At 41.8% G+C, this 26128-nt stretch overlaps 1 protein-coding gene across 2 annotated transcripts in view; it reads left to right on the top strand.

The window, feature by feature from the left end:
* The window catches only part of abl1 (abl oncogene 1, non-receptor tyrosine kinase), a 163350-nt gene that overhangs the window by 69189 nt on the left and 68033 nt on the right, over positions 1–26128 (top strand). The window contains exon 1 of one of the 2 annotated variants that reach the window (XM_078550135.1): positions 4286–4733. The exons of the other annotated variant lie outside the window; for it this stretch is intronic. Coding sequence (XP_078406261.1) covers positions 4649–4733 — 85 coding nt within the window. The 5' untranslated portion in view covers positions 4286–4648. Of the gene's footprint in view, positions 1–4285; positions 4734–26128 lie in introns of those variants that run through there. 2 annotated transcript variants of the gene reach the window in all.

Raw genomic sequence — 26128 nt, forward strand, 5'->3', positions numbered from 1 at the left:
AGACTGGCAAGCCGGTCTTTCCACAAGGTGATGCGGGCTTCAGATGGGGTTGGTTGTAATGGAACAACACTGTTCATGAAGCTCTTCCTTGACTTTAGGCAGCTGGGTGTAGGTGTATGACCATGTAGAGGGTGCCTCTCACCTGATATTTGACGGAGTCGCTCTTTCTTGCTGGCTACCGTTCTTCTTATATCAGGGGGAGCGATACCCACCAGGATATATAGGCTGTTGGTGTTTGTTGGTTTTAAACAACCTGTGAAAGTCGGCAGCTTGCATTCAGAACGGCATCCATCTTCTTAGCATGAGTAGATCTTTCCCATGCGGGGCAGGCGTATTCGACGGTGGAATAGCAAAGAGCAAGTGCACTGGTTCGCAATGTTTTTGAGCTTGCTCCCCATTTTGTGTTAGTGAGCTTATTCAGGATGTTGTTTCGTGTGCTCACTTTTGCCTTTGTCTTTTCGATGTGGTTCTTGAAGGTGAGGCATCTGTCAAGGGTGACTCCTAAGTAGATAGGGTGCTCGCAATGCGTCAGTGTTGCACCTCACCAGGTTACTTTAAGCTGGCGTTTGGCTTCACAGTTTCTGAGGTGGAATGCACAAACTTGCGTCTTTGATGGGTTTGCGCGAAGGTGGTTTTCTTCATAGTAGGATGTTAGTCCCTCCAAGGCCTCAGAAAGCGTTTTCTCCACGGTGTTAAAATCAGTGCTTTGGGCAGTGACACATACGTCATCAGCATATATAAAACGGTGTGTTACACCGTCTATAGGTTGGTCATTCGTGTAGATGTTGTACAGCAGCGGTGCAAGCATGCTTCCCTGAGGAAGACCATTCTTCTGAATACGCCATCTGCTGTGCTTCTCACCTAGTTCAACATAGAACCGGCTATCCTGAAGCATGCTTTCTAACAGTTCTGTTAAGTGAATATCTTTTGTCATCTCTAGGATCTTGCAGAGGAGACATCTATGGTTCACTGTATCGTATGCTGCTGACAGGTCTACAAAAACAGCACCTGTTACCATCCCTTGCTCAAAACCATCTTTGATATGCTGTGTGAGGTTGAGCAGTTGGCTTGTTGTTGATTTGCCGGGGCGGAAACCTGCTTGCTCTGGAATGATGATCTCATCTACAGTTGGTGCTATCCTATTGAGTATCAGGCGCTCAAACAGCTTATTGGTGTGGCAAAGCAGTGAAACTGGCCAAAAGCTCTTCGGATCTGAGGGATCTTTTCCAGGCTTTAATAGCGCTATTACATGTGCCTTCTGCCAAATATCAGGTAGCTTGTGTGTTGCCAGACAGTGGTTGAACAATTGTAGGAGCCATTTCTTTGCTTGCTGTCCAAAATGCTTGATCTGCTCCGTTGCTATGTTGTCAAGACCAATTGCTTTCTCGTGTTTTAGACTAGATATACCAGTTTCCAGCTCTTCCATGGTGAATGGTCCAGTGAAGCCAGGGTCATCGCTGTACTTCTTCCTATCTAGTTGTGCTCTTGGTTGTTTCTTGTTGATTTTTCCATTTAGGAGCAACTGGTGTGCAACTTGGTTTGCAGACACATTTGGATGTTGGGCAGCTTTCTTGGGATCGCCTCCAAGTTTGTGTATGAGAGACCATTCCTTCTTGCTGTTTTTTGTAAGATCTTTTGTCTCTATCGAGGTGTCCCAGGTGTTTTGACGCACTTGAGAGATACTTAACATCACCCTCTCATCAGTAGATATTGTTTCCTCTGAGAAGAGGTCAGATTCAAACATTGAGACATACTTCCAGTAGAGTTCAGCATTCTCCTTGGTGAGACCAGAGATGTAGCATGCTCTACAACCTCGGGGGATCTTCCTTCTGGCTGTTTTCTGGACAGCTTTTGCAAACAGGTTGTAGTGCTCAGGTAATGGTTTAATGTGTTTAACCTTGCAGTCAAGTGCTCGTATGAACCCGTTCCAATCAGCCTTCTTGAAGTTGAAGCGCCTTTTGAATGGTACGACGGTTGGTAACACTGCTGCATTTACCTGGATACCAATAGGACGGTGTTGTGTATGTGGTATTGGGTCTGTGACAAGCTTCTTGCAGAGGCCAGCGATGTCGTTGCTGACAATGGCAAGATCTGGGTTATAACTACACTTCCAGCGGGCACTGTGGAAGGAGGCTGGCACTTTAGGGTCGTGGATGAGACTAAGCTGGTTAGCAACCATCCATTCTTCGACTGCTTCTCCATCGTTGTTAGACTCCTTGTACCCCCCATTGGGTACTGTGGCTATTAAAGTCTCCAATGATGATCTGTGGTTTACTGTGCACATTGGGTATAGGGTTAGAGAAGCTGAAATCTGTGCCAGGTGGCTTGTACACTGAGGTCACTACTACTTTGCTCAGCTCTACAGTTAGAATTTCGATGTTGTCCTCCTCTGTTTTAGAAGTGGCTTCTACAACTGAACCAGCTCTAACAAATACAGCACTGCCATATTGTCGATGAGGTCTTTCAATAACCAGGAACATTCCTGGTATTTTTGGGCAGTTCTCACTTCCTCTATGTGTCTCCTGCAGGCAGAGGACAGCACACTGCAACTCATTGCATAATGTAGCGAGGATGTTTTGTTTAGCTACAGAGAACCCTTCAACGTTAGCAAATATAACAGTCAATGCCGGTCTTGAAAAAGACCCGTTTCTGACATCGACGACTTCCGTCTTCAGGCATGATGTTGGTACTTGATCAAATCAGCGGTATGAAAATGTTGTATACATTACTTGCTGTGTGTGGTGGTGGTAGAATTGGTTGAAACAGGGCTGCGATGTGAACGCTTCTACCTTGGCCCCAGTTTCAGGATAAAGGGTCAGTTATTTAGAACTGAGATGAAGAGAAATTTCTTCAGTCAGAGGGTTGTAAGTCTTTGGAATGCTGTATTCCAGAGAACTTGGGGATGCTCAATCATTGAGTATATTCAAGGCTGAAATCAAATAGATTTTTGGATACTACAGGAATCAAGGGACATGAGAATAGGGCAGGAATGTGAAATTGAGGTAGAAGATCAGCCATGATCTTGCTAAATGGCAGAGCAGGTTCCAGGGGTCCATGCGTACTCTTGATCCTGTTTCTTATATTCTTGTGTAATTGAACTGGGATGAGCAGATGTAAATCAATCCTCATTTTAAGATTACATACTCTCCTTTTTGTATTTTACTATGAATTCCTGTGTGTGCATTTGCAATGAAAATCTCTGTAAATTGGTCACACTGTAATTACAGCTTTCCACCAGTGGTGGTGCTATAGGGCTCCCATGCAGAGGAATGTGTGACTCCGTCCTGATCAGTTTTACACAATTTATGTAACAAATGTGCAAATAAACAACTTATCATAGAAAACAAGGACAGAAAATGTGTGCAGATGAAAGCTTTTTGATTTCAACATTACAAAGTCAGCCTCAAAAATGAGAAAATAATTCCTGAAATTGGAAATGTGGAATGATAGAGCATAGAAGGAGGCCATTCATCATGTTGTTTGAAAGAGCTATGCAATTAATCCCACCCCCTACTCTTTCTGCATAGCCCTGTAAGTTTTTCTTCAAATATATATCCAAATCATTTTTGATAGTTCCTATTGAATCTTCTTTCCCCCATCCTTCCAGACAGTGCATTCCAGATCATAACTCTCTGCACAAAAAGAAAATGTTTCCTTATGTTGCCTCTGATTCCTTTGCCAATCACATTAAATCTGTGTCCTCTGGATTGCAGCTCAGGAGGCCACTCAGTCCGCCTAGTCTATTCCAGTGCTTTCAAACTAGTAATTCAAACTTGCAATTAGTTAGACCCATTCCTTGGCTCTTTTCCCATATTCCTGAAATTTTCCTCCTTCAAGTATTTCTCTAATTTCTTTTTTGAAGGCTTCTATTAAATCCTCATCTACATCAGGCAGTGTATCCCAAATCCTAACCACTCCTTGTGTTTAAAAAAAAGTTTATCCCCATGTCGACCCTTTTGCCATTCTACTGAAATTGAAGATTTTTTGGGGGGCCTTTTTTTTTCTTTTGTAAAACTGAAGTCGGAAATGTGTGGTTTGTTGCAAGTTCCATGTTTTTCCTGTTCTATGATTCCACCCTCCCTCCCGAGCCCCATTTGCCAGAATATCTGCGGATGAGAAACACAAGAATGATCAGGCTGAGCTTTGACTGGCTTTTATTAAATCCTGTGTGGGTGGCTCCAGCCTGCTGATGTCACCCATGGAAGCTAGGCAAGAGCTTCAAAGAGCTTCATTGTTGGATGTGTAACGTAAGCAACTCTCCCAGTGCTGGGGGGAGTATGTGTGTGTGTTAGAGAGCTCAGGAAAAGCAGGCTCATATGTCTCGCACAGCCTCTCCACTGCTTCGAACAGCTAATTCACCCAAAAAGTTGTTGGGTTTGAATTACTGATAACGAGAAAATGGGTGCGGTGCATGTTCGCTAAGCTTCAGATCCGACTGCAAACCAAAAAAGTTTTTCTCTTAAATCAAGCATTGAATGCCTCTTCCCCCCGCCCCTTTCTGCTTTTGGATGTGAAGCAGACAACCCTGAGGGGGGTTTGAAGTTGGAATTCTTTTAACTAAACGTGGGAGACTACTACTAAGCAAGAAAGAAAAGACGAAAGGGGGAAAATCAAAAAAAAGGAATCACTTCGAATTGAAGTTTAACAAATGAAAATGCTGGAGATTTGCCGTAAGCTGGTGGGGTGTAAATCAAGGAAGACTCTCTCTGCTTCATCCAGCTGCTACCTGGAAGGTAAGGCTTTTAAGTGCCTTAGGAAAGGAGGCGAATTGAGAAAGGCCCTGAAATGAATTCCTGAGCCCTGGTAAAAAAACCTTTGCAGAGGCCTCTTCTTCTCTCATGTGATTGAGACAGAGTGGGGGAGATAGCAGCTTGCGTCGGCACAGACGTAAACAGCTGAATTTTGGAAGACATTTTGCTCTTTGCCAGAGCAGCAAACTTTTATACTTGTGTTTCCACCCCCTCCCCACGTGTAAGATTTAATCCTAATTGGAATGGGTACATTTTAGCCCCGAGTGCTTCCTTGTAGATTGCTCATCAGATTATAAAATGGGAGTTCTCTTAATATCAGAGGCAAAGCTATGTAAAAAATGTTAACCAGAGAGAGAAAATTCGGCATTTTGGTGGGGGAAATGTGTAGCTTTGAAGCATGGTGTGCAGCAGTTACTCCCTGTTGATTTTTTTGCATTGCTTTAACCTATCAAACTTCCCTAAAGCTTCATAATTAGGGCTGTCGCATTTATAGTACAATTGAAATATCCTTTAATATTTGATTTCCAATTGTACAACAAATTCACATGAACAAATGTTGTAATCACCAAAACATCATAACAGTTAATCTTGACAGGATGGACATAGATCCTTGATTAATAATAAAAATGCAACATGCCTTTTATATAATATGCCCCTTCCTAAACACACTTTTTGCATCACTTCCAAAGGAACATCATAAGGAAGGAAGAAAATGGTTTATTAGTAATGATTATATAGATTTACTTTTTCTTCCAGTAGATACTCCAAATAAAAGTTAACACACCTTAAACCCACCATACAAATTATTCGTAAAGTTTTACATAAGAACATAAGAAATAGGAACAGGAGTATACCATTCAGCCCCTTGAGCCAGCTCCGCCATTCAGTGAGATCATGGCTGATCTTCTACTTCAACACCATTTTCCTGCACTATCCCTTGATGTTTTTAATATGTAGGTATCTATCGATCTCAGTCTTGAACATACTCAACAACTGAGCCTCCACAGCCTTCTGAGACAGAAAATTCCAAAGACTCACCAAAGAGAATTCCAAAGATTTTTGGTTTTGACTAACCTGCTGATTTAAGTCAGACAGAGTTAGGCTCCTGGCATCCATTGTTTCCTTTGTAGAACAGTACCTGAACGTGTAGGTTTGACCAGAACTTGCAAAGCAGCCTTGGCCATACTTTGTTGTAATTCAGATGGTGCATTGTTTTTATAAGGTCAGGAGTATTATGCTATAAATAATGCTAAAGTTGGAGTTGTATGTAATCTGCCCTGCGCCTTTAAGAGCTGTAAGTGGCTTACCCTAAGGTCCTGGTACAGGTTTATCCATCTTGGACATATTCTCTGTAGATTGTCAACTAATTGTAAATCCTTGGCTCCACCTTAAGGTCAGGAAAACTAGCAGAACATGGCCAGCAGAGTCTCTTTAATGTTTTCAACACTTTAAAGTGTCCATTTTTGAAATAAAAATTACACCTCTGTGAAGTGCCTTGGTGCATTTCCAGGTTAAAAGTTCTATGTAAATGCAAGTTGTTGTAACTTTGTATAGGTGAAGAGTTAACTGCAAAGCTTCAGGATCTATAAATACATTTGCCCAGTTTTACTGATTATTATAATAAACAGAGAATCTATTGTGAATGGAGCAAAGGTGATGAATGAAATTCATGGGGTTTGTGAGTGTGTTTTGGATGACCGCAACGCCAATAAAGTCAAGGCCTACTGATACTTCCCAGACCCTTGGAAATAACATACCTGTCAAGGTAACAGGTGAATGTTACTCATTCACTTGAGACATTTGACTGCCTTGTGACTATCTGAGAGTAAATATAATTTGCCTCTCAGCATAGACAGAGGGAACCTTGCTGACGCCTACTCTGATCAGAATTTATATTTGTAGTGGACAGGATGGGTTATTTGGTTTGACAAGGTTGGAAATGCTGGGAATCCGACAGATGATGTAGCAGATAGATAGTTGATCTCTCACTGAATAAATAGCAAGAAAAGCACATTTACAACCTGACTGCTTCTTAATTTGGAGGCTTCAAATTTTTACTCTTAACATGCAGGAACATGTGACAGTCCAGTGAGCAAAAGGCTTCGTTCTGCAACATTTATCGATTGAATCTGGTGTCTTAGTTGTGAAATAGTGGTTTTCAAACATTTCCCCACTCCTTCCAAAATTTGCCAGTCTCAAGGTACTCAGTCCCAGTTTCTCAAAGTGCCAGTTGTCTAAAGGAAAATGGTTTTGTGATTGCAGAAAGCATGTTTTATGAGCAGGCAGCAGCAGAAGCCATATCAAGTTGAGAAAAATGCAGAAATTTGCGATCTTTGGGAACTTGTCAACCCTGGTTTGAAAAACTATGTTGTAAACTATGTTATAATTTTTTTTTGTTAGCACATAATGCAAATGATTTCGAGTGAAGTAAGTCTGAAACCCAGATGCACATCACATGAGTATGCTTTAAGTGAATATTGTTCTAAAAGTAGATTTAGACGCTGTTTTTGTGTATAGCCGTCAGTCCCTCTTCCCAGATCAGAAGGTTATGCATTCACTTCAGACACGAGCACAAATCCTAGGCTGGCACTCGCTGTCTTTCGGATGAGTTGTTCAACCAAGACCCTGTCTGCTCCCTCAAGTGGACATAGAAAATCCCATGACAGTATTTTGAAGAAGAGCTGAGGATTCCTCCCTGATTTCCTGATCAGTATTTGTTCCTCAAGCAGCATCACTAGAAATAAACTATCTGGTCATGATCTCATTGCTGTTTGTGTGAGCTTGCTGTGCATACTAGCTGACACATTTCCTACATTACAGCAATGACCACATTTCAAATGTACTTAATGCTTTGGGACATTGAGGTCATGAAAGGTGTTATATAAATGCAACTATTTCTTTTTCCTTCCCTATAACACACCATTATGAGGGAATATCCAGTTCCTTAGTGCAGTGGAGAGAATGTAGATCCTGATGAGTGTGTTGGAAATGCTTTGCTGTAGAACAAATTCAACCTGAACTGGTCCAGAGTGTGAAGGATTAAATCTCAAAACTTCCTTCCTCAGGTTTAGTGTGGTTGAGGGAGAAAGTGGCCTGGATTAAAAAAAACCATGCTGGGTTAAGCATGACAAGTCAACATCGGCAGAAGTTGACCCTTCTTACTGAGAGGAACTTTGCATATTTCAAGGATGTCCAGTGTAAGCAGTAAAATTTATGGGGTGTCTGTATGTTCTCTAGAATATAAATGAAAATATTTATTTAGCATCTTATCATGTTGTGTAAAATATCTGTCTGACTTTTCATGCACAGATTGAAGTTTTCAAGCACTTCACAGGGGGCAAAAGCCAATTTCTACCAAGTGGTACAAAAGGAAAACAAGAAAGATGGAGGGAGTGGAACAAAAATGTAGTCACAAAAAGAGACTCTTAGAAGGACATGGTGATCAGAAGTTCCCAAGTGTAATTGGGAGGCATTTAAAGATGTTCCAGGGAGCGAGTTAGAGGAATTTAGACCTCATCTCAAGTGCACATTGGAGGGAATTCTGAGAGAAAGAGATTCTGAGGGAAAGTTGGAGGAATTTAAAGGGATCCAAGGACAAGATGGAGGGATTAAAGGAGCAGCCAAGACTGATAGAATATGTTGAAGCACATCACATAGTGAGGTATTTTGGAGTGCATTAATTGCTATGTGGACAAGTGTGGTAGCCACTCCGCATTGACAGTGTTCCACAAATAAATTTGTTTTTGGCGGTATATGTTGATGATAGAATGTTGGCTGAGACCCAAGGAGAGCTCCCAACTCTTCCTCCAGTGGCACCATGGAATCTTTTAATATCAGTCTGAACAAACATATGAAGAATGGCACTTTATGCAGCAGTCCCTCAGCACTACACCCAAATGTCAATCAAGGTTCTGTGCTTAAGTTTGGCAAAGAGGTTGGAATGCTCAACTTTCTAAGCTAGATGTGCAACTGCAACTGAGCTGGTACCGCAAAATAGTGGGCTAGGCAATGCCATCTGACCAAGAGAGAATGGTCAGCCTTTCAACAAAAAGAACTTGCATTTTAGCTTAAGATAAAAGCAAAATACTGCAGATGCTGGAAATCTGAAACAAAAACAGAAAATGCTAGAAAAACTCAGCAGGTCCAACAGCATCTGTGGAGAAAGAAACAGAGTTAACATTTTGAGTCCGTATGACCTTTCTTGTCATATGAGGAGTGAATTCCATGGATTAGGGCAGCTGAAGGAACAGCCACCAGTGGTGGAGTGATTAAAGTCAGTGATGTACCAAGAGGCCAGAATTAGACAAGTCAAGGTTGCACCAAGAGGCCAGAATTAGAAGAGTGTAGAGATCAGAGGTTTGTAGGAGATTACAGAGATAGGTTTCAAACCATCTCCCTGCATGTTTAACTCTATACACCCACAATATGTTGTAGCTGTCCAATGTTGAACCTGATGACCTAGCCATCTAACCAGTTATTTTAGCCACTGAATTTGATAGTCAACTGCATGATCAAAGTTATTGTTGGGTAATTGTTCATAATGACGTGTAGATCTTTACTGCAGATAGCAGAATGAACTAGTCAGTGATGGCCAACTATGTGCCAGTGGTGATTGCACAGGTGTGTGTCAATTTGCTAACACATTTAGACTGCTTAGCTCTGCTTTGGTGCACTTTCTTAGCGTTGCACAGGGTTTAGTGAAAGCAGTTTTATGGGACACATTTAACCCGACTTGAATGAAATAGCACTGACTTGAGCAGCCTATGTTTCTGTTTCTTGGTGCTTTCTAGACCATCCACCAGCAGTAGCAGAGAAGGTGACTGGGCAACATGCTCCTGGCAGCAGCCATTGTCAGTCAACTCCAACGAGTAAAAAGTATGTAGCATGATTCAATTATGACTCTGGTTTACTTTTCCTTCCCTGGGGAAGATGCCTAATATCCCCTCGGCAGATTTTCACAGCGACTAATGTCAAGGATTGCATGGTGGGTGTCAATCTTGAATTTTTTCACTACTGTGGTATTTTGTGGAGCTGTGCCACCATGTCATCCTATTTGGTTTAATTTCTCTTTGCTTGATGGTATGCTTCATTTTGCAGAGAATGTCTGTGAGGAACATTTGATATGCTGTATGTTCTGAAGGTGCCTGTCAGCCTTGGCTCAGTGGGTCGCATTCTCTGAGTCAGTAGATTATGGTTTCAAGTCCTACTGCAGGTTGAAACTTCCATTAGAGTACTGAGGGAGTACTATACTGTTGGAGGTACAGCCTTTTGAATGAAATGTTAAATCAAGGCCCGTCTGCCTCAAGGTGAACCTACAGGTCTCATGGCACTATTTTGGAGAAGAGCAAGAGTGTTCTCCCCAGTGTCCTCACCAATATTTATCCCTCAATCAACATCGCTTTAAACAGCTTAACAGATCATTATCACATTGCTGTTGTGGGAGCTTGCTGTACGCAAATGGGTTCCTACACTCAAACAGTGACGACACTTCAGAAGTACTTCATTGGCTGTAAAGGATGATGGGATGTACTGAGGTCATGAAAGCTGCTATATAAATGCAAGTTGTTTTCTTTACAAATGCCTTCACAATTTTTCTTATGCTTTTTACCTTGAAATGAGCGGCCTGGAGACTATCTTATAGAAATGTGCAAGATGGTTAAAGGGATGGAAAAGCTAAATCTGTTCAAAAAATAATAATTTTAATCAGAAGAGTAGCCCATAATTTCCAACCAGAAAATTTAAATATAGGACTGAAAGAGTTGGCTGCTGCAATGGAGGTGGTGGGGGAAGAGGTGGGGGTAGGGGTGGGGGTGGGGCAGGAGGGTTTTTGGGTCATTCTGTATGGATGTGCTAAGATGTTTGCATGGCCTACTTCATCAGTAATTATCCTGTGATTCTCTTGCCCACTGTTTGCAGGCAGCAACATGAACTTCACTGAAATGTGATTGTTCAATTGTGAGGGCAGCACGGCTGGTGGACATTTACAGAATTTGGAAAGAGCAGCTGTAAAATCAGAGCAGAAAGAGCTAGTGACTTCTGTGAAAAGCAATGACCTACCTCTGTGATGAGGCCTTTACGCGTGGTTGATGGATATGAAACTAAATACTTAATCGATTTAATTCTTTGTTGAAATTGTTCTCTTGAATTTTGTGTTCTTTTCCCCATTCTATTTCTCCCAAGTTTATCTCCAAAATTCATACTGGGCTTTTCTATTTGGATGTGGACGGGAGATAGATGGATCTGTAATAACATGGTCCATATGGTGACACCACCCCACTGGCAGGGGAGGATGCCTTTCTTTCAAGCTCTTGTTTTCTCAGATGATACAACAAAAGCCCATGGGATGTCCTCATACAAAGATGTCAGATGACCCTGATTAAAACTTAGCTCTCTCTCAGTTGAATCCTGCAGTCCAGTACTGTAGCTATTAATCTACCAGCTCTCTGCCATCACCATATCTTAAGCTCTCTTATCTTAATGCGTTTTAATTCTTCTACTTTTCTCAGTCAGCATTGTTCATTGTGCAGCGTGTTTGACATTTATAAAGCAACTGTAATCCATGAGATATAGGCTAGGATTTTTAGGATGGTGGGGTCTCCCTTCCCGCCATCCAAGGAGTTAGCTGTGAACTGATAACAGCTGCCTCACAGCCGTTCAGTGCTCTGAGTGTTAATTCACTGGAGATGGGACTTTTGCCACTCAGCCAAGAGGAAGTTCCACCTCAGAGCTGCCAGCCAATCAGATCGAATAGCAGCTGTCCAGTCCCAGCAGCGCCAGAAGTTACAGTGGGCAGGACTGGACTGCGAGTAGACCCCAGAGCCAAAGACCCAGAAGTCCAGGAAAGTTTGGGGGTCTTGGGGTGGGATGGGGAAGTGAGGGCCTGGGGTGGAGGATGGGGAGGGGGATGCGGTGTTGCTGGAAAGGCCGGTGGGGGTTGCTGGTGGAGGGAGCACCTGCAGGGGCCAGACCTGTTGGTGCGGGGAGGGGAGGGGCGCCCGAGTTCAAAGGGGGCTGTTGATGGAGGCCCCCCCCACCTTCTGAGACCTGTGCTTGGTCACTTTTTGGGTTTCCCCCACTGCCCCTGAACTCCTGCCGGCCTGAAAATTGAGGCTGGGTAGGAAACGGTTCTTAAGTGGTCTTTAATTGGCTGCTTAAGGGACTCAATTGGGGAAACGGCAGGAAGGCTGGATTAGGCCTTGCCCATCCCACTGTAAAATTGCAGAGAGGTCAGGGGGTGCAGAAGCCTGGTTGGAGTACCATCCAAAGAATTTTATGGTCACCCTCTGCCTACAAACCTGCCGGTGGGGGAATGTAAAATTCTGCTCATAGAATTCATTACATGTACAATAAAACACACCTTTTCCATGCTAGAACAATTGATCCACGAATTCCATTTGTCAAATGCTGTTCAAGAGCCTGCCTTGAAGCAACTCCCAAATACAAGAGAGAATGACAAGCATTGACTTAGATTTTTTTGATGTGCGGTTAGGAATTTATTGGGGAATTGCAGGAATATGTAACAGTTGCTGAGTAATCAAATTAGGAAACTATCTTTAATGTAGTCCTAGGAAATGAGTTTGACATTCCTGAACTGCTCCAGTAACACTCAACTAGTTAAATAGAAGTTAGTCATGGGCTGTAAGATTGAACCGTGCAGTTCAAAGTAATGTGCTGGAGTTTACGTTTATATACAGGAGGAAGAATTATAAAGCAGTGACTTGATTCAACAATGCAGATGTCAAATGTTTGAGTGGTTCATAATGCTATCCTGAGTCACAAGGTTGTAGTTTCAAGTCCCACATCAGACTTTAGTGTACTATCCAGGCTGACACTCCCAGCGTGGTGCTGAGTGAGTGCTGCACTGTTGGAGGGGCCATCTTTCGGATGAGACATTAAACTGAAACCCCAACTGTCCTCTCAGGTGGAAGTAAAAGATTACATGTCACTATTTCAAAAAGCAGGGAAATATATATCCTGGCCAATATTTCTCAATTGCCAGATTGTCTAGACATTTATCATGTTGTTTCTGGGACCTGTTTGTGATGTATTTGCCTAGACGACAACAGTTCCTTCACTTCAAAGTAATGCATTGTATGTCAAGCACTCAGATTTTTTTGAGAGGAGTGGTATGGTGCAGTATAAATGTAAGCCTTTCTTTCCAAAGCCAAGTTAAATAACCCGATGCATTCCCCTTATCAACAACAAAGTCAATTCAAATGTTGCTGCTTTCAAATCAAATAATTTGATTCTCCGCACATGCTGTTTGCCATGATACTCATTGCTAGAACATGGTAATTGATGCTTGACTGATGCCCTTTATTTCATTTGTCGACATTCTTGGCCTCAGTGGAGACACTGAACACAAATGGGATTCCCACATTTCCTTCATTGCTAAAACTGCTTCCAAAAAGCTCAATTTCCATTTTTGTTCCAAATGCTGTTTCTCTACCCACTTTCTTACTGTCCCACCCCTCACTGAAGCTGTTGACTTCTTTATATACTATTTGTCAGTGCATGATGGTCAGTCTTGCAGTAACCTGCAGAAGTGGACTTTAGATTGTGAGCTACTGGAGAGGATTGGGGAGGGAGGGAGAAAGTTGGATATTACCGCAGCCAAGACTGATCCTGTCATTAACTAACATGCACAGCTGCATACTTCCAGCAAGTGTCCCTGGATAGCAATAAGGAATGGAATCCCTGGCTAACATTCCCTTTACTCATCCAGGGTTGCTAAGGCAAATTGTAGCTATCCTAACACTCCAGGCTGATATTGACTAACTCAGCCATTCTGATGGAATGTGGTGCCTTCTTGGTTTGTGTAGTTTTGCTCTTCACTGCTGTAACCAGTAGAATCATTGGAAAAACCGTGCCAAATGCTTCTCTTCCTCTCAGCCCTATGAAGCTTAACAATGTCCAAGACTTGGATACTGTTTTCACATCTGTGGAAGCTCTTCTAACACCTCTTTCATCTTCAATCCCTTTCTTGTCTTTATTCTCCCAAGTTCACCCTCCATCCCACGGCTTTATTTTAAATCTATTGTACTTTTGCTTCCCCTGAGTCTTTCTAGGTGCTTTGTTGCAACCATGCCCTGCATTATATAACTGGAAATAGTTTATTCCTACACTTACCCAACTTAGTGAACAGTGGCCAGGCACTTACCCTGAATGAAGGTAAAATACATTGAGTTCTCCTGGAGCATTTGCACTGACAACTTCAGTGAGTGCTTCACTGAGAACTTTTGTGGGGAGCATGTTCCTACTATTGCACCGTCTTTGTATAGTTTGAAAGTTGAACTTTATATTTGTTACAAAATGCTGGCTGAAAACTCTTAAGAAATGTTAATCACTAGCATCTCTGCCCTGGTTTAGTAACAACATAGAACGTTACAACACAGTAGGAAGCCATCTGACCCATTGTCTGTGCCGACTCTTTAGTTTGCTGCTCTTTCTCCATAACTTCAAATATTTATCTGATTCTCTTTTGACTCTTACTATTGAATTTACTTCCATCACGCTTTCAGGCAAAGCTTTCCAGATCACCACAACAAGTTGTATAAAAATGTTTTAAAAAGTTTCCTCTGGTCCTTTGGCCAATCACCTTAAATCAGTATCCTCTGGTTACTGACCTTTCTGCCACCAGAAACAGTTTCTCTTTATTTACTCAAACTTTATCAAACAGTGAAATGGTATGTTACATTGAGTGATAGCTACGGATGGATAGCTACACATAGCCACAGATAGATGCAATAATAGACCATGCCTGCAGCAAGTATTGTTGCATACTTCAGAATAGTACCAACAGTGACCAAATTTTGATGTATAGTATTTTGTGGTGCACTTGTGCTTATTCAAGAGTGTGTTGAAAATTTTTGGTGGATCTTGTTACTGTTCTTCTCTTCCTCCACTTTTTTGCAAAATCAACCATGGAAACAATTATTTTCACAAGAAACAGAATGTGTTTGTGGGGTTCCAGCCAGGGTCATTAGGTGTCACTAGCATAACTATGGAAGAAAGAAATACTTGCCGTTTAAATTGTGTTTTATTCTGTCTCAAAACATTTTTTATTATTTTTTCAGTAAGTGAGTTAAAAAACTAACAGCTGTACGTTTGCTTTTTTCAATTTGAGACACTCCTGTCGGCATTCTGATACTCAATACAATTTGTTTTCTCCCACAACCCCCACATTTCTGAGTAATATTTTGTGTCCTGACATGAAGCCAAAATTTCTGAATATTAAGCAAAGACCTTGGAGGCAGGAACCAGGGAGTGGGTGATGCAGGAGATAGCCCGGTCTAGATACTTCCCAAAACAACACTAGCAGTTACTGTCAGTCTCCGATCCCTTAAGTTAACAAGAAGAAAATAGTCTTTTTTTTGTTGCCCCGAACACATTTCACAAGTTTTAGATAAGCTCAGAGTATGGATGGAAGATTAGCATGTTTCATTTTGTCTTGTCTGATTTGTGCAAGTACAGCCAGTCAACTGATGGAAATATCAATCCCCTAAACAAGTCCCCCACACAAGCACAAGCTTAAATTAATTCAACCTGTGCTCATATAGCTGATTAGAAGTTGCAATTTTGCAGTTCTATTGCTTTTCTCTCTGGCACAAATGACAAGTCATCGTATTTACAATGTAGAAACAGACCATTTGGCCCAACTGCTCTAGGTCAATGTTGTGCTCCACATGAGCTTCCTCTACCCTTACTTTCTCTAACTCTGTCTCAACCATTGTTAATGTCCAATGCTAGCTAGGTAATTGGCGACAGTAGTGTGCAAGGCTTGGCCTGATTTCTTCTCTCAAACTCAATGGATCAACCATTCCAAGCCCTCTACCTCACAATAGTATTAAGTCTCTCGTTCAATTCTTGTGCATGACTGGAGGCTCAGAGAAATAAAATTGCCTTTTGGTAACCTTGTTCGCTTGGTTTCAAAAAGTAGCCATGGTGTTTAGATGCTGGCAGATTCCTGTGATCTTGCAATAACCGTTGAGTTTATCCACCATCAACAATGAAAAAGAAACCTTGCACATGTATAAAATGCCTTCAATGCAAAAAAAGGCTCAGGATACTTCACAGATCCATGAGGGAAAAACATTGAAGAGATCCAAATCAAAGCCTGGAAGCTCGCTATACGGCCATGTAACTGAGATTTGAGGTTAAAGAGAGTAGGATAGAAAGAAACTTCAAGGCATAATGGGTGTTTATTCATTTTCCCGAAACATTCTGTGCACCTGAAATGGAGAGTTCATTCTGTGTGAGCCAGCAGACTTTCATCGCAATATTCAAGGAGTCTTCCTTCATGTGTAACTTTAGATATTTGAGTGTCCACAGCTTATTGGACTATGGACCATATTTTTGCTGTGAACCTGATCTTGCCCTAACCCGACAGCCCACGCAATGCATGTCAATCAGGCACCACTGGTACTGATGAGGGCACTGACCCATTTTCCCTTCCCTAACCCTGGAAGGCTAATGTCATTTTTAGCCATTTCTACGCTAGGCTGGCACTTCCCATCATGTGCTCTGGATTTAGGAGCAAGAACTGTTAGTCCTGAAAAGGTAATGCATACTAAGTATTGGCTTCAAGATCCCCAGTCTGATGTGAGGATTTTTTAAATGTATTTTTTCACAGGATGTGGGTATCACAGGCTAGGCCAGCATTCATTGCCCACCCCTAATTGTCCTTGAAAAGGTGATGGTGAGCCACCTTCTTGAACCGCTGCAGTCCATGTGTTGTAGGAACACCCACAATGCTGATATGATGGGAGTTCTAGGATTTTGATCCAGTGACAGTGAAGGAACAACAATATAGTTCCAAGTCAGGGTGGTGTGTGGCTCGGAGGGGAACTTACAGGTGGTGGTGTTTCCATGTATTTGCTGCCCTTGTCCTTCTAGGTGGTAGAGGTCAAAGGTTTGAAAGGTGTTGTCGAAGGATCCTTGCATTACCTGACTGTAGTGGCCACCTGGTACTGGGGTGTCAAATGCATTCAATATTTGACCTTCAAATCTATAAAGTAAAATTGGTTTAAAATCTGTTATATTTATAAAGAATCCTCCATTTTACGACACAGGTGAGTTGTTAATGTTGAGACAGGTACTGGGTGTAACTTCACTGCATCACAGCCTCTCTCTTCCCCCACCTGAAAATCACCTTCAGATGGGGTTGCTCAACCATTCACAAGTTAATACAGGTAACAGAGCCTCAAGCTTTTAGCTGTTATCCCTTTAGATCATCCAGACAACACCTACTAGGGGTTGGCTGCCATAAAATTTAAAATTAAATAGAATTAAAGAGTTGTAGCAGAGAGTTGAGGGCAGGAACCCATAGTTGATAAATGTTCCTTTGTTAAATATAAACAAAATGTTGGAAACACGCAGCAGGTCAGGCAGCATGTGTAGAGAGCAAAATAGAATCAACATTTACAGGTCTGTGAGCTTTTCACCCAAGGTTAACTGTTTCTGTCTCAAGATGTTCTGAGTATTTCCAACATTTTCTGTTCATATTTCAGATTTCCATCACTTGTCTTCTGTGTTAGTATTCCTTTATTGAAGTTTGTGTGTAAGTATCTGTTCGCCATTTGGTGAACATGGGGCGATTTACACCCTTGTCTAGAGTCTTGTAGCAGTTTGAATAGGTAATGGTATGGTGACCTTGATATACACTATGCTGGAATGAGAGGTGTGCTACAACAACAATTTGCAGTTACATAGCACACTTAACGAAGTAAAATGTCCCTAGTTTCTTCATGGAAGTGTAATCAAACAAAGTTTGATACTGAGACACTTAAGGTGATTTCAGGACAGAGTCTTTAAGATGTAAAAAAAAGACATGCATTTGTAGAACACTTTCATGACTATTGGACGTCTCAAAGCGCCTTCTAGCCAGTGAGGAACTAATTAAGGAGTGTCTATAAAGAAGGAGAGAGGGGTAGAAAGGTGGATAGATTTAGGAAGGAAATTCCAAAGTTTGGGGCCTGGACAGCAGAAGGCAGGGCCAGCGATAATGGAGTGAAGAAACCTGGGGTTTAGTAGGAGACCAGAATTGATGTGACACTACCTGTGTTTTTCTTGTCAAAATGTTGAAAACTTTGAAGAATTTTGTCCTATGCTGCCATTCTTTTCTGTGGTTCTCTTTTCACTTGCAGCTGGCAGGGAGTTCAGTCGGCATTCCCATCAATTAGCTGCTGAGGAATTCTTGGAATGTCATTTTGACCAGCTGTAGTGAGGAGGAAGAGAATTAACAGGGTCCCTCATGGGAGGTTTGCACAGGAAGGCTGATCTTTGCTCTCTCAAGTGATTTTTTTTTTAGCTTTTTCAATTTTCATGCTAGTTGTGTAGGCACACATTTAACCTGCAGGAGTACGTACAAAAGACCTAATTGGAAGAATGATCCTCAAGTAATTCCCCACAGTGTCATTGTAACATGTCTGTGGCCTCACTACTCAAGTGGCCTGCAATCAGTCACGCCACTGGCCAGAGTGTCTTATGAGAAATCTTTTTTGCACCAACACTTCTTCGGTTGGATTCTGGGTAACCTATCCAAGAGCTGTTTCTCTTGTATCGCCAAGTGAGCTGCCTTATTCCACTGGCAGAATCATAGAGCCAACTTTTTGTTTCCAAATTCTGTTGCCAAGATAAGGGAGGAGATTTAGTGGTGTAAAAACTAGGAACCAGTTTGCAAACTCCAGACTTCTGGACTCTGATCTGAACAAGGGCCAATGCAAAAATAAGTAATGATAAGCCCACTTGGATAAGCTGTTGTATCTGGAACTGCGCCCCAACATAGAATTCAGCAGGGACTGGGAAGAGGAGAGCAGAAAATGCTGGAAATACTCAGTAGGTTAGGCAGTATCTGTGGAGAGAGACTTAAAATTTGAAGTTTTCTGACCTTTCCCCGGAACTGGAAAATGTTAAAGATGTAATAGGTTTTAAATGGGAGCAGAGGCAGGGAAAGTGGGAGGGAAGCAAAAAGCAATGAAGGTCAATAAGGTAAGAGAAAGGAGATGGAAATCCTGTCAGAGAGAAGAACAGATCTTCTGCAAGGTGGGCATTCCTGGGAGAGAAGTGACAAGGAGTTAAACACTAACACAAAAGCAACATACTGCAATTGTTGTAAATCCGAAATAAAAACAGAAAATTCTGAAAGAGGAGAGGATTGGAACAGAAAAGAATAAAAATATATTGGATTTACTTTGTTAATTATTAGTTGGGCCAATGGCAATATGTTAGTCAAAAAATGCAATAACATTTCAAGGATGTAATTTTTTCTTGTGTTTTTTAAATGTGCCATTTTGCAAGCTTTAAAACTTGAGATGTACCCAAAATAACACACACAATGAGGGATGATCAGCTGATTATTTGATTGCTGTTGTTAGCAAAAAAAAAAATTCTTTATCGTGTGAAGTAGAACGCTTTTATTAAGTATTTGCAGGTTTGATGTAACCTGTATTTCTTTTCCCAGACCTTTCTCTTGAGACTGCTAATTGAATCCCAAATTACAAATCATGATCCCTGTTTTAATTACAGGTGGCAGTCGCCAGTCCCATCAGTTTGGCCTGAATTCCTTATGCAGGTCCCCAGAGGAGGCACGACAGTGTTCTAACCTCTGACACCACCCAGTCCTCCTGGATAGGGCTGGCTGAACTAATGCTGTGATCTCTTTATCACCTTGGAGACATGACAGCCTCCTCCTCAAATAAGGCTTCCATGCTATTTGTGCTTTTGCGTTTTGTTGCTTTGTCCTGTTTTGAATTTTGGACATGCAGGATCAGGAATAATTTCACAACAGATGTCTGTTTTTTCTTTCAAAATGGCCAGAAAAATCTATTTTAAAGATGGTAGGGCATTGACACTCGAATTGATTTCTTGTGTCAAACTCTGAAAGATTTGTCTTTCAAAAAGTACCAAGGCCTTCTGTTGTATATTTCTGACTATATTATTGTAGTGCCTTTTTTCTAATGAGGTCTTTTAAAAATATGAAGGGATTCGATTGAGTATATGTGAAGATGTTTCCACTTGTGCTGGAGTCCAAAACTAGGGGTCATCAATATATGATAGTCACCAATAAAACCAGTAGGGAAATCAAAAGAAACTTCTTTACCCAGAGAGTGGTTAGAATATGGAACTCATTGCCACAGGGAATAGTTGAAGCAAACAGCATAGATGCATTTGGGGGGAAGCTAGATGAACATGAGAGAGAAAGGAATTGGAAGGATATGTGGATAGGATGAGATGAAGAGGAGTGGTAGGAATCTTGTTTAAGGCATAAACGCTAATAGGGGCCAGATGAGCTGAATGGCTTCTTTCTGTGATGTGCAATTCTATATATTCTTGTGACTTGCACATTAGAACTTAAGAGTTCCATAAGGGTTTTTCACATTGTTCCATAAGGGTTTTTCACAATGTATCACCATATCCTTATATTCCTTTCTCCCTATTTGCATCCTAATTTTCAAATTGCGCAGCAAACCTGAAGAGTTATATAAATCTTTCACGTGTCTGATTGTCCTTGTATAATTCACAAGTCAGAATAGGACCTGATGGTTTTGGGAAAGACCAGGTGTGTTTTTGCATATCTTGCTGTTGGAATGAAGTGGGCATAAATTCAGCAAACGCAATGCAATGAACTGCTAAATTGAACAATCTGAGCTTGCTTTCTGTTTTGTTTTAAAATCCTCCTTTAAGTTTGGCTTCATTCATTATGCACTGAGGACTGATCCTATGTAAACACAAGATAGAAAGAACTTCTATTTATATCATGCCATTCACAACCTCAGTATGTCTGAAATGCTTCATAACAGTGAAGTACTGTTACTGACACTGTTGTAATGTATGGAAACATGGCAGCCATTTTGCACAAATCAAAATTCCACGAGCAGCAATGAGAGATAAGGCTAGATAATCTGTTTTATTGATGTTGGGTGAAGGATAAATATTGGCAGGGGTCCCAGGAAGAGCTTCCTTGCTCTTTGACATAGTGACCATTGGATTTTTTATGCCCACCTGAATGGACAAATGCAACTTTGGTTAAATGCCTTATCTGAAATACGTCACTTCTAGCTGTGCCACACTGCCTCAGTACACTGCTGGAACATGAGCCTAGATTGCTTGCTCAAGTCCTGGAGTGGGGATTCAATCCATAATTTTCTGATTCAGAGCTGCATATTGCTACTCACTGAGCCAAGGCTAACTCCTGGCACTTGGATTGAAATCTGATATTTAGCCCCAGTGCATCATGCTTTGGGAATTGCCTCAGCCATTAACTTACTTGCACACATCCCAAACACTATCTGCACAGGGAGCAGTAGACCTAGTCCCCATTGTGTCTGCATCCTAAACGGAGTAACTCCACTGAAGCTGGAGCCCAGCCTGTGAGACTAAATGCTTGCCCCGTCATATTCTGAGTCTTTCAGAAATATATTCCAAAGTATTTGGGATTACCTCATGTAACTGGTGGTGGTTTGTAACTGAAAGCAGAAATGTGAAATGTAACCTGCCGTTTTCTCCATGTGTGGTGGAAGCTCCCAGAGGGTGGATATTTTGGAAAAATTAAGTGGCAAGCTGAAGTGGAAAACACATTTCCTGAGCATTAGTGATTCAAACAGTGTGGAAAGTACCTGCAACTGTGATCTTGAGTGTGGGACGTTCAGAGACTAACCAGTTTCCGATATAGAAAAAGAGCCTTTGCGGTTTCCCATGAGCAGATTTGTATCAGTTTCCTTCCAGTATGCTCTCAAGCTTCATTGAGAAGTTTTGGGTGGGCTGGCACCCTTTTCTGGCTAAAGCAGGCATGAGTTCAGCCTGGTAACTGGAGCTGAAAACCTTTGGACTCAGAGCAGCTGAGTTCAAATACTTTCCTTTTGTTGACCAAAATGATAATCATCCAGTTTTGGCTGAGGCAAGGGAGGACAAGGCAAAATAGAGCATTAATAGAACTGTGGAGACTCATCTTCGATTGGCAGCACACAAAAGAGTGATTACAAGATGGCTTCAGGTCCAGACATTATACCTTCCCTGCTTGAGGAACCATGACAGTGGGAAACGGCATTAGGTAACTTGATAGGGTAAGGACAAATTCAGAATCTCGAGCACGGACACCGACTTGTGTTTTCATCGAACAATGGACAGAATCCAATTCCCTAAAATCACCCTACTTAAAATTTTTAAAAAGACCTTGTAGTAAAAATGGAACTTGACTTAATTCAGTCACTATAAGACTAAAAACAATATCCTGATCATGAGCAAAATATGTTGAGCTGCTTAAATTGGAGAAAACACTTTAGGAAGTAGAAGTAAGAAGTGTTAAGAAGATATGGATATGGCTTGACTAAAAGGGTTAGGGTAACCTTCTCTAACCCTACAACCTTCTGAGATCTCTGTGTTGCTCCAATTTGGCTTCTTTTGCATCTGCATGTTTTTCTTTTTGTTGCACCGTTGGCAGCCATGCCAGCAGCTGACTAAGGCCTAAGCTCTTGGATTCTCTCTCTAGACCTCTCCACATTGCTTCCTTGCTCTCTTAAGGTCTGTTTAAAACGTTGATCAAGCTTTTGGTCACGTATCCTAATAGCTGCTTACGTGGCTCGATTTCAAACTTTGTTTGATAATTCCTCCTGTGAAGCACTTTAGGGCATTTTACTACTTCAGAGGTGCTATGTAAGTGCAGGTTGTTCTTGTATGGCACACAAGGGAAGATGGGGTGTTTGTGCAACAATGCAAGTGTTGGAAAGAGAGGCGTAAGTGTAGATTCCATTACAGGTAACAAGTCCAGAATTGAAAGGAATATAGGACGCCTGGTTATATATGAACATACGAACAAGGAGCAGGAATAGGTCAGTCAGCCCCTCAAGTCTGCTCTGCCATTTAATAAGATCATGGCTGACCTGATAGTAATCTGAAATCTGTATCCTACCTACCCCCGATAACCTATCGCCCCCTTGCTTACCAAGAATCTATCCACCTCTGCCTTAAAAATATTCACTCTGCTTCACCACCTTTTCAGGAAGAGAGTTCCAAAGACTCATGACCTTCTGAATGAAAAAATTTCAGCTCATCTCTGTTTTAAATGGGCGACCCCTTATTTTTAAACAGTGGCCTCTAGTTCTAGATTCTTCCACAAGAGGAAACATCCTCTCCACTTCCACCCTGTCAAGACCCCTTAGCATCTTATATGTTTCAATCAAGTCGCCTCTTATTCTTCTAAACTCCCATGGATACAATCCTAGTCTGTCCAACCTTTTCTCATAAGAAAACCCACCAATTCCAGGTATTAGTGTGGTAAACCTTCTCTGAACTGCTCCCAATGCATTTACATCCTTCCTTAAAGAAGGTGACCAATACTGTACACAGTACTCCAAATGTGGTCTCACTAGTGTCCTGTGCAACTGAAACATAACTTCCCTACTTTTGCATTCAATTCCCCTCGCAGTAAACGATAACATTCTATTAGCTTTCCTAATTACTTGCATACTAGCCTTTTGTGATTCATGCACTAGGACACTCAGATCCCTCTGCACCTCAGAGCTCTGCAATCCCTCACCATTTAGATAATATGCTTCTCTTTTATTCTTCCTGCCAAAATGGACAATTTCACATTTTCCCACATACTTCATTTGCCAGATCTTTGCCCACTTACTTAACCTATCTATAAATTTTTGAGCAGTATCATGAGAGCTATGGCATACAGTTTTAATTCTCAGTTCAGTTTTGTGCCATGAGATTCTTTGTTGTGTAGAGGTTTATTACACTGTTGGCTGGCTGTCCAATCAGCCGCGATCTTTTTATTTATTCGGTCATGGGATGTGGGTGTCACTGGGAAAGCCAGCGTTTGTAGCCCATGCCTAATTGCCCTTGAAGAGGTGGGATGAGTTGCCTTCTTGAACCACTGCAGTCCATGTGGTGTAGGTACACCCACAGTGCTATGAGGGGGGGAGTTCCAGGATTCTGACCCAGTGACAGTGAAGGAACGGCGAGGTAGTTCCAAGTCAGGATGGTGTGTGGCTTGGAGGGGAACTTCCAGGTAATGGTATTCCCATGTGCCTGCTGCCCTTGTCCTTCTAGGTGGTAGAGATCGTGGGTTTGGAAGGTGCTGTTGAAGGAGCCCTGGTGTATTGCTACAGTGCATTTTGTAGATGGTAGATGTGTGCTGGTGGTGGAGAGAGTGAATATTGAAGGTGGTGGATTGGATGCTAATCAAGCGGGCTGCTTTGTTCTAGATGGTGTCAAGCTTCTTGAGTGTTGTTGGAGCTGCACTCATCCAGGCAAGTGGAGAGTATTTCATCACAATTGAATGGTGGGACAGGCTCAAGGGGCTAAATGGCCTATTCCCTGCTCCTCTGACTTTTTTGTTTCATATCCTGGTAATTTATTGCAGTTTCATGGAAATGGGTAAGATTTTACATTTTAAATCCTCAGTACAAATGTGGGACTCTCGTTTGAGGCTTGTCATTATAGGAACAATGGAAAAGAGACAATAGAGTCAACAGCAACAGCTTGCATTCGTACAGTGCCTTTAACCTAGTAAAATGTCCTAAGGTGTTATCAAACAAAATCTGACACTGTGCCCTGAAGGAGATATTAGGACAAAAATAAAAATACCTGGAAAAACTCAGCAGATCTGGCAGCATCTGCGGAGAGGAACACAGTTAACGTTTCGAGTCCGTATGACTCTTCAACAGAGCTAAGTAAAAATAGAAAAGAGGTGAAATATACTTAGTTCTGTTGAAGAGTCATACAGATTTGAAACGTTCCTCTCTGCAGATGCTGCCAGACCTGCTGAGTTTTTCCAGGTATTTTTATTTTTGTTTTCGATTTCCAGCATCTGCAGTTTTTTGCCTTTATCTGAGATATTAGGACAGATGACCCAAAAATTAATCAAAGAGGCAGGTTTTATGAGCTTTTTAAGGGACGAAAGAGAGGCAGAGATGTTTAGGGAGGGAATCCCAGAGCTTAGGATCCAGGCAACAGAAGGCACACCGGTGGAGCGATTAACATTGGGGATGTACAAGAAGCCAGAATTGAAGGAGTGCAGAGTTCTTGGAGGTTGGTTGAGGTGGAGGAGATTAGAGATACGGAGGGATGAGGACATGGAGGAATTTGAAAAGAAAGATGAGAATTTTAAAATTGAAGCGCTGCCTAACTTGGAGCTAATGTAGGTCAGTGATCACAGGGGTGATGGTAATTGGGACTTAGTGAAAGCTAGGACATGGGCAGCTGAGTTTTGGATGATCTAAAGTTTATGAAGAATAGAAAATGGGAGGCTGGCCAGGAGAGTGCTAAAACAGTCAAGTGCAGAGGTAACATTCAAATATGACCAGGGGTGAGGATGCCATTTGTGAAGAAATATTTTAAAGTCTTGGGTTTTTATCAATCAGTGCAGTTGGGAATATTACTAGGTAATTTGATAGAGGTCTTCAGGGATACAAAGGTTGGTAAATATGGACAGCTCATTTCCACTGATCAGTACGATAGTAACAGAAAATCAAAAACGTAAGATGATTGCAGAAATAGTTAAAGGGGAGGTCATTCTGTCTGCAGAGTAGTTAAACTGTGGAATTCTCTGCCGCAAAACATATAATCGTTTGAAAAGGAAAAAGACAGTTGCTTGAGGATGAATATTGTAGGGGGTGGGATTTGTAGGGGTGGCTGCTGTGGAGGAAAAATGCCAGTGTAGGTTTGATAGTCCAAATTATGTCCGTCTCTTTCTAAGCTGGGACATAGTTTAATTCTGTAAGGAAAATCTGATTTAGCATTGTAAAGTGTACGTTATTTCATTTAGCACCTTTCTCACTTTCTTGTGGCCAAAATTGATTTCTACCTCCAACTGTTGTATTTGTAATCCTGTTTCATGTGTTGCTGTATGTGCTTGTACCTGCACTTTAAACATCCACTCCCTCCACCACTGGCGCAATTTGTCAGCTGCAGCATGTACTATTTCAAGGGTCTGCTGCAGCAACTCACCGAGGTTTCTTCAAAGCACCTCTCAAGCGCATGACCACCATCACCTAGAAAATCAAGGGCAGCAGGCACATGGGTCAACACTGCCTCCAAATTCCCCTCCAAGTCACACACTGACCTGACTTGGACAAATATCACTGTTGCTCCATCATCATTTGTCAAAATCTTGGACCTCCCTTTCTAACAGTTTGTGGGAGTACCTTCACCACACAGACTGCAGCAGTTCAAGAAAAAAGCCCATCACCACCACCTCAAGTTATGGGCAATAACTGCTGGTCTTGCTAGTGATGCCCACATCCCACGAATTAATTTTTAAAAATCCTTTATATGCCTGGCCCTTGTCTTTGTCTCTTGAGCTATATGCACACATGAGAGATGCTGAATGCTGGATTTTTAGCCTTCAGGGCTTTGCTGACATAGGTGTT

The sequence above is a fragment of the Cetorhinus maximus genome, chromosome 10, assembly GCF_964194155.1.
Source record: "Cetorhinus maximus chromosome 10, sCetMax3.hap1.1, whole genome shotgun sequence".
Lineage (NCBI taxonomy): Eukaryota > Metazoa > Chordata > Chondrichthyes > Lamniformes > Cetorhinidae > Cetorhinus > Cetorhinus maximus.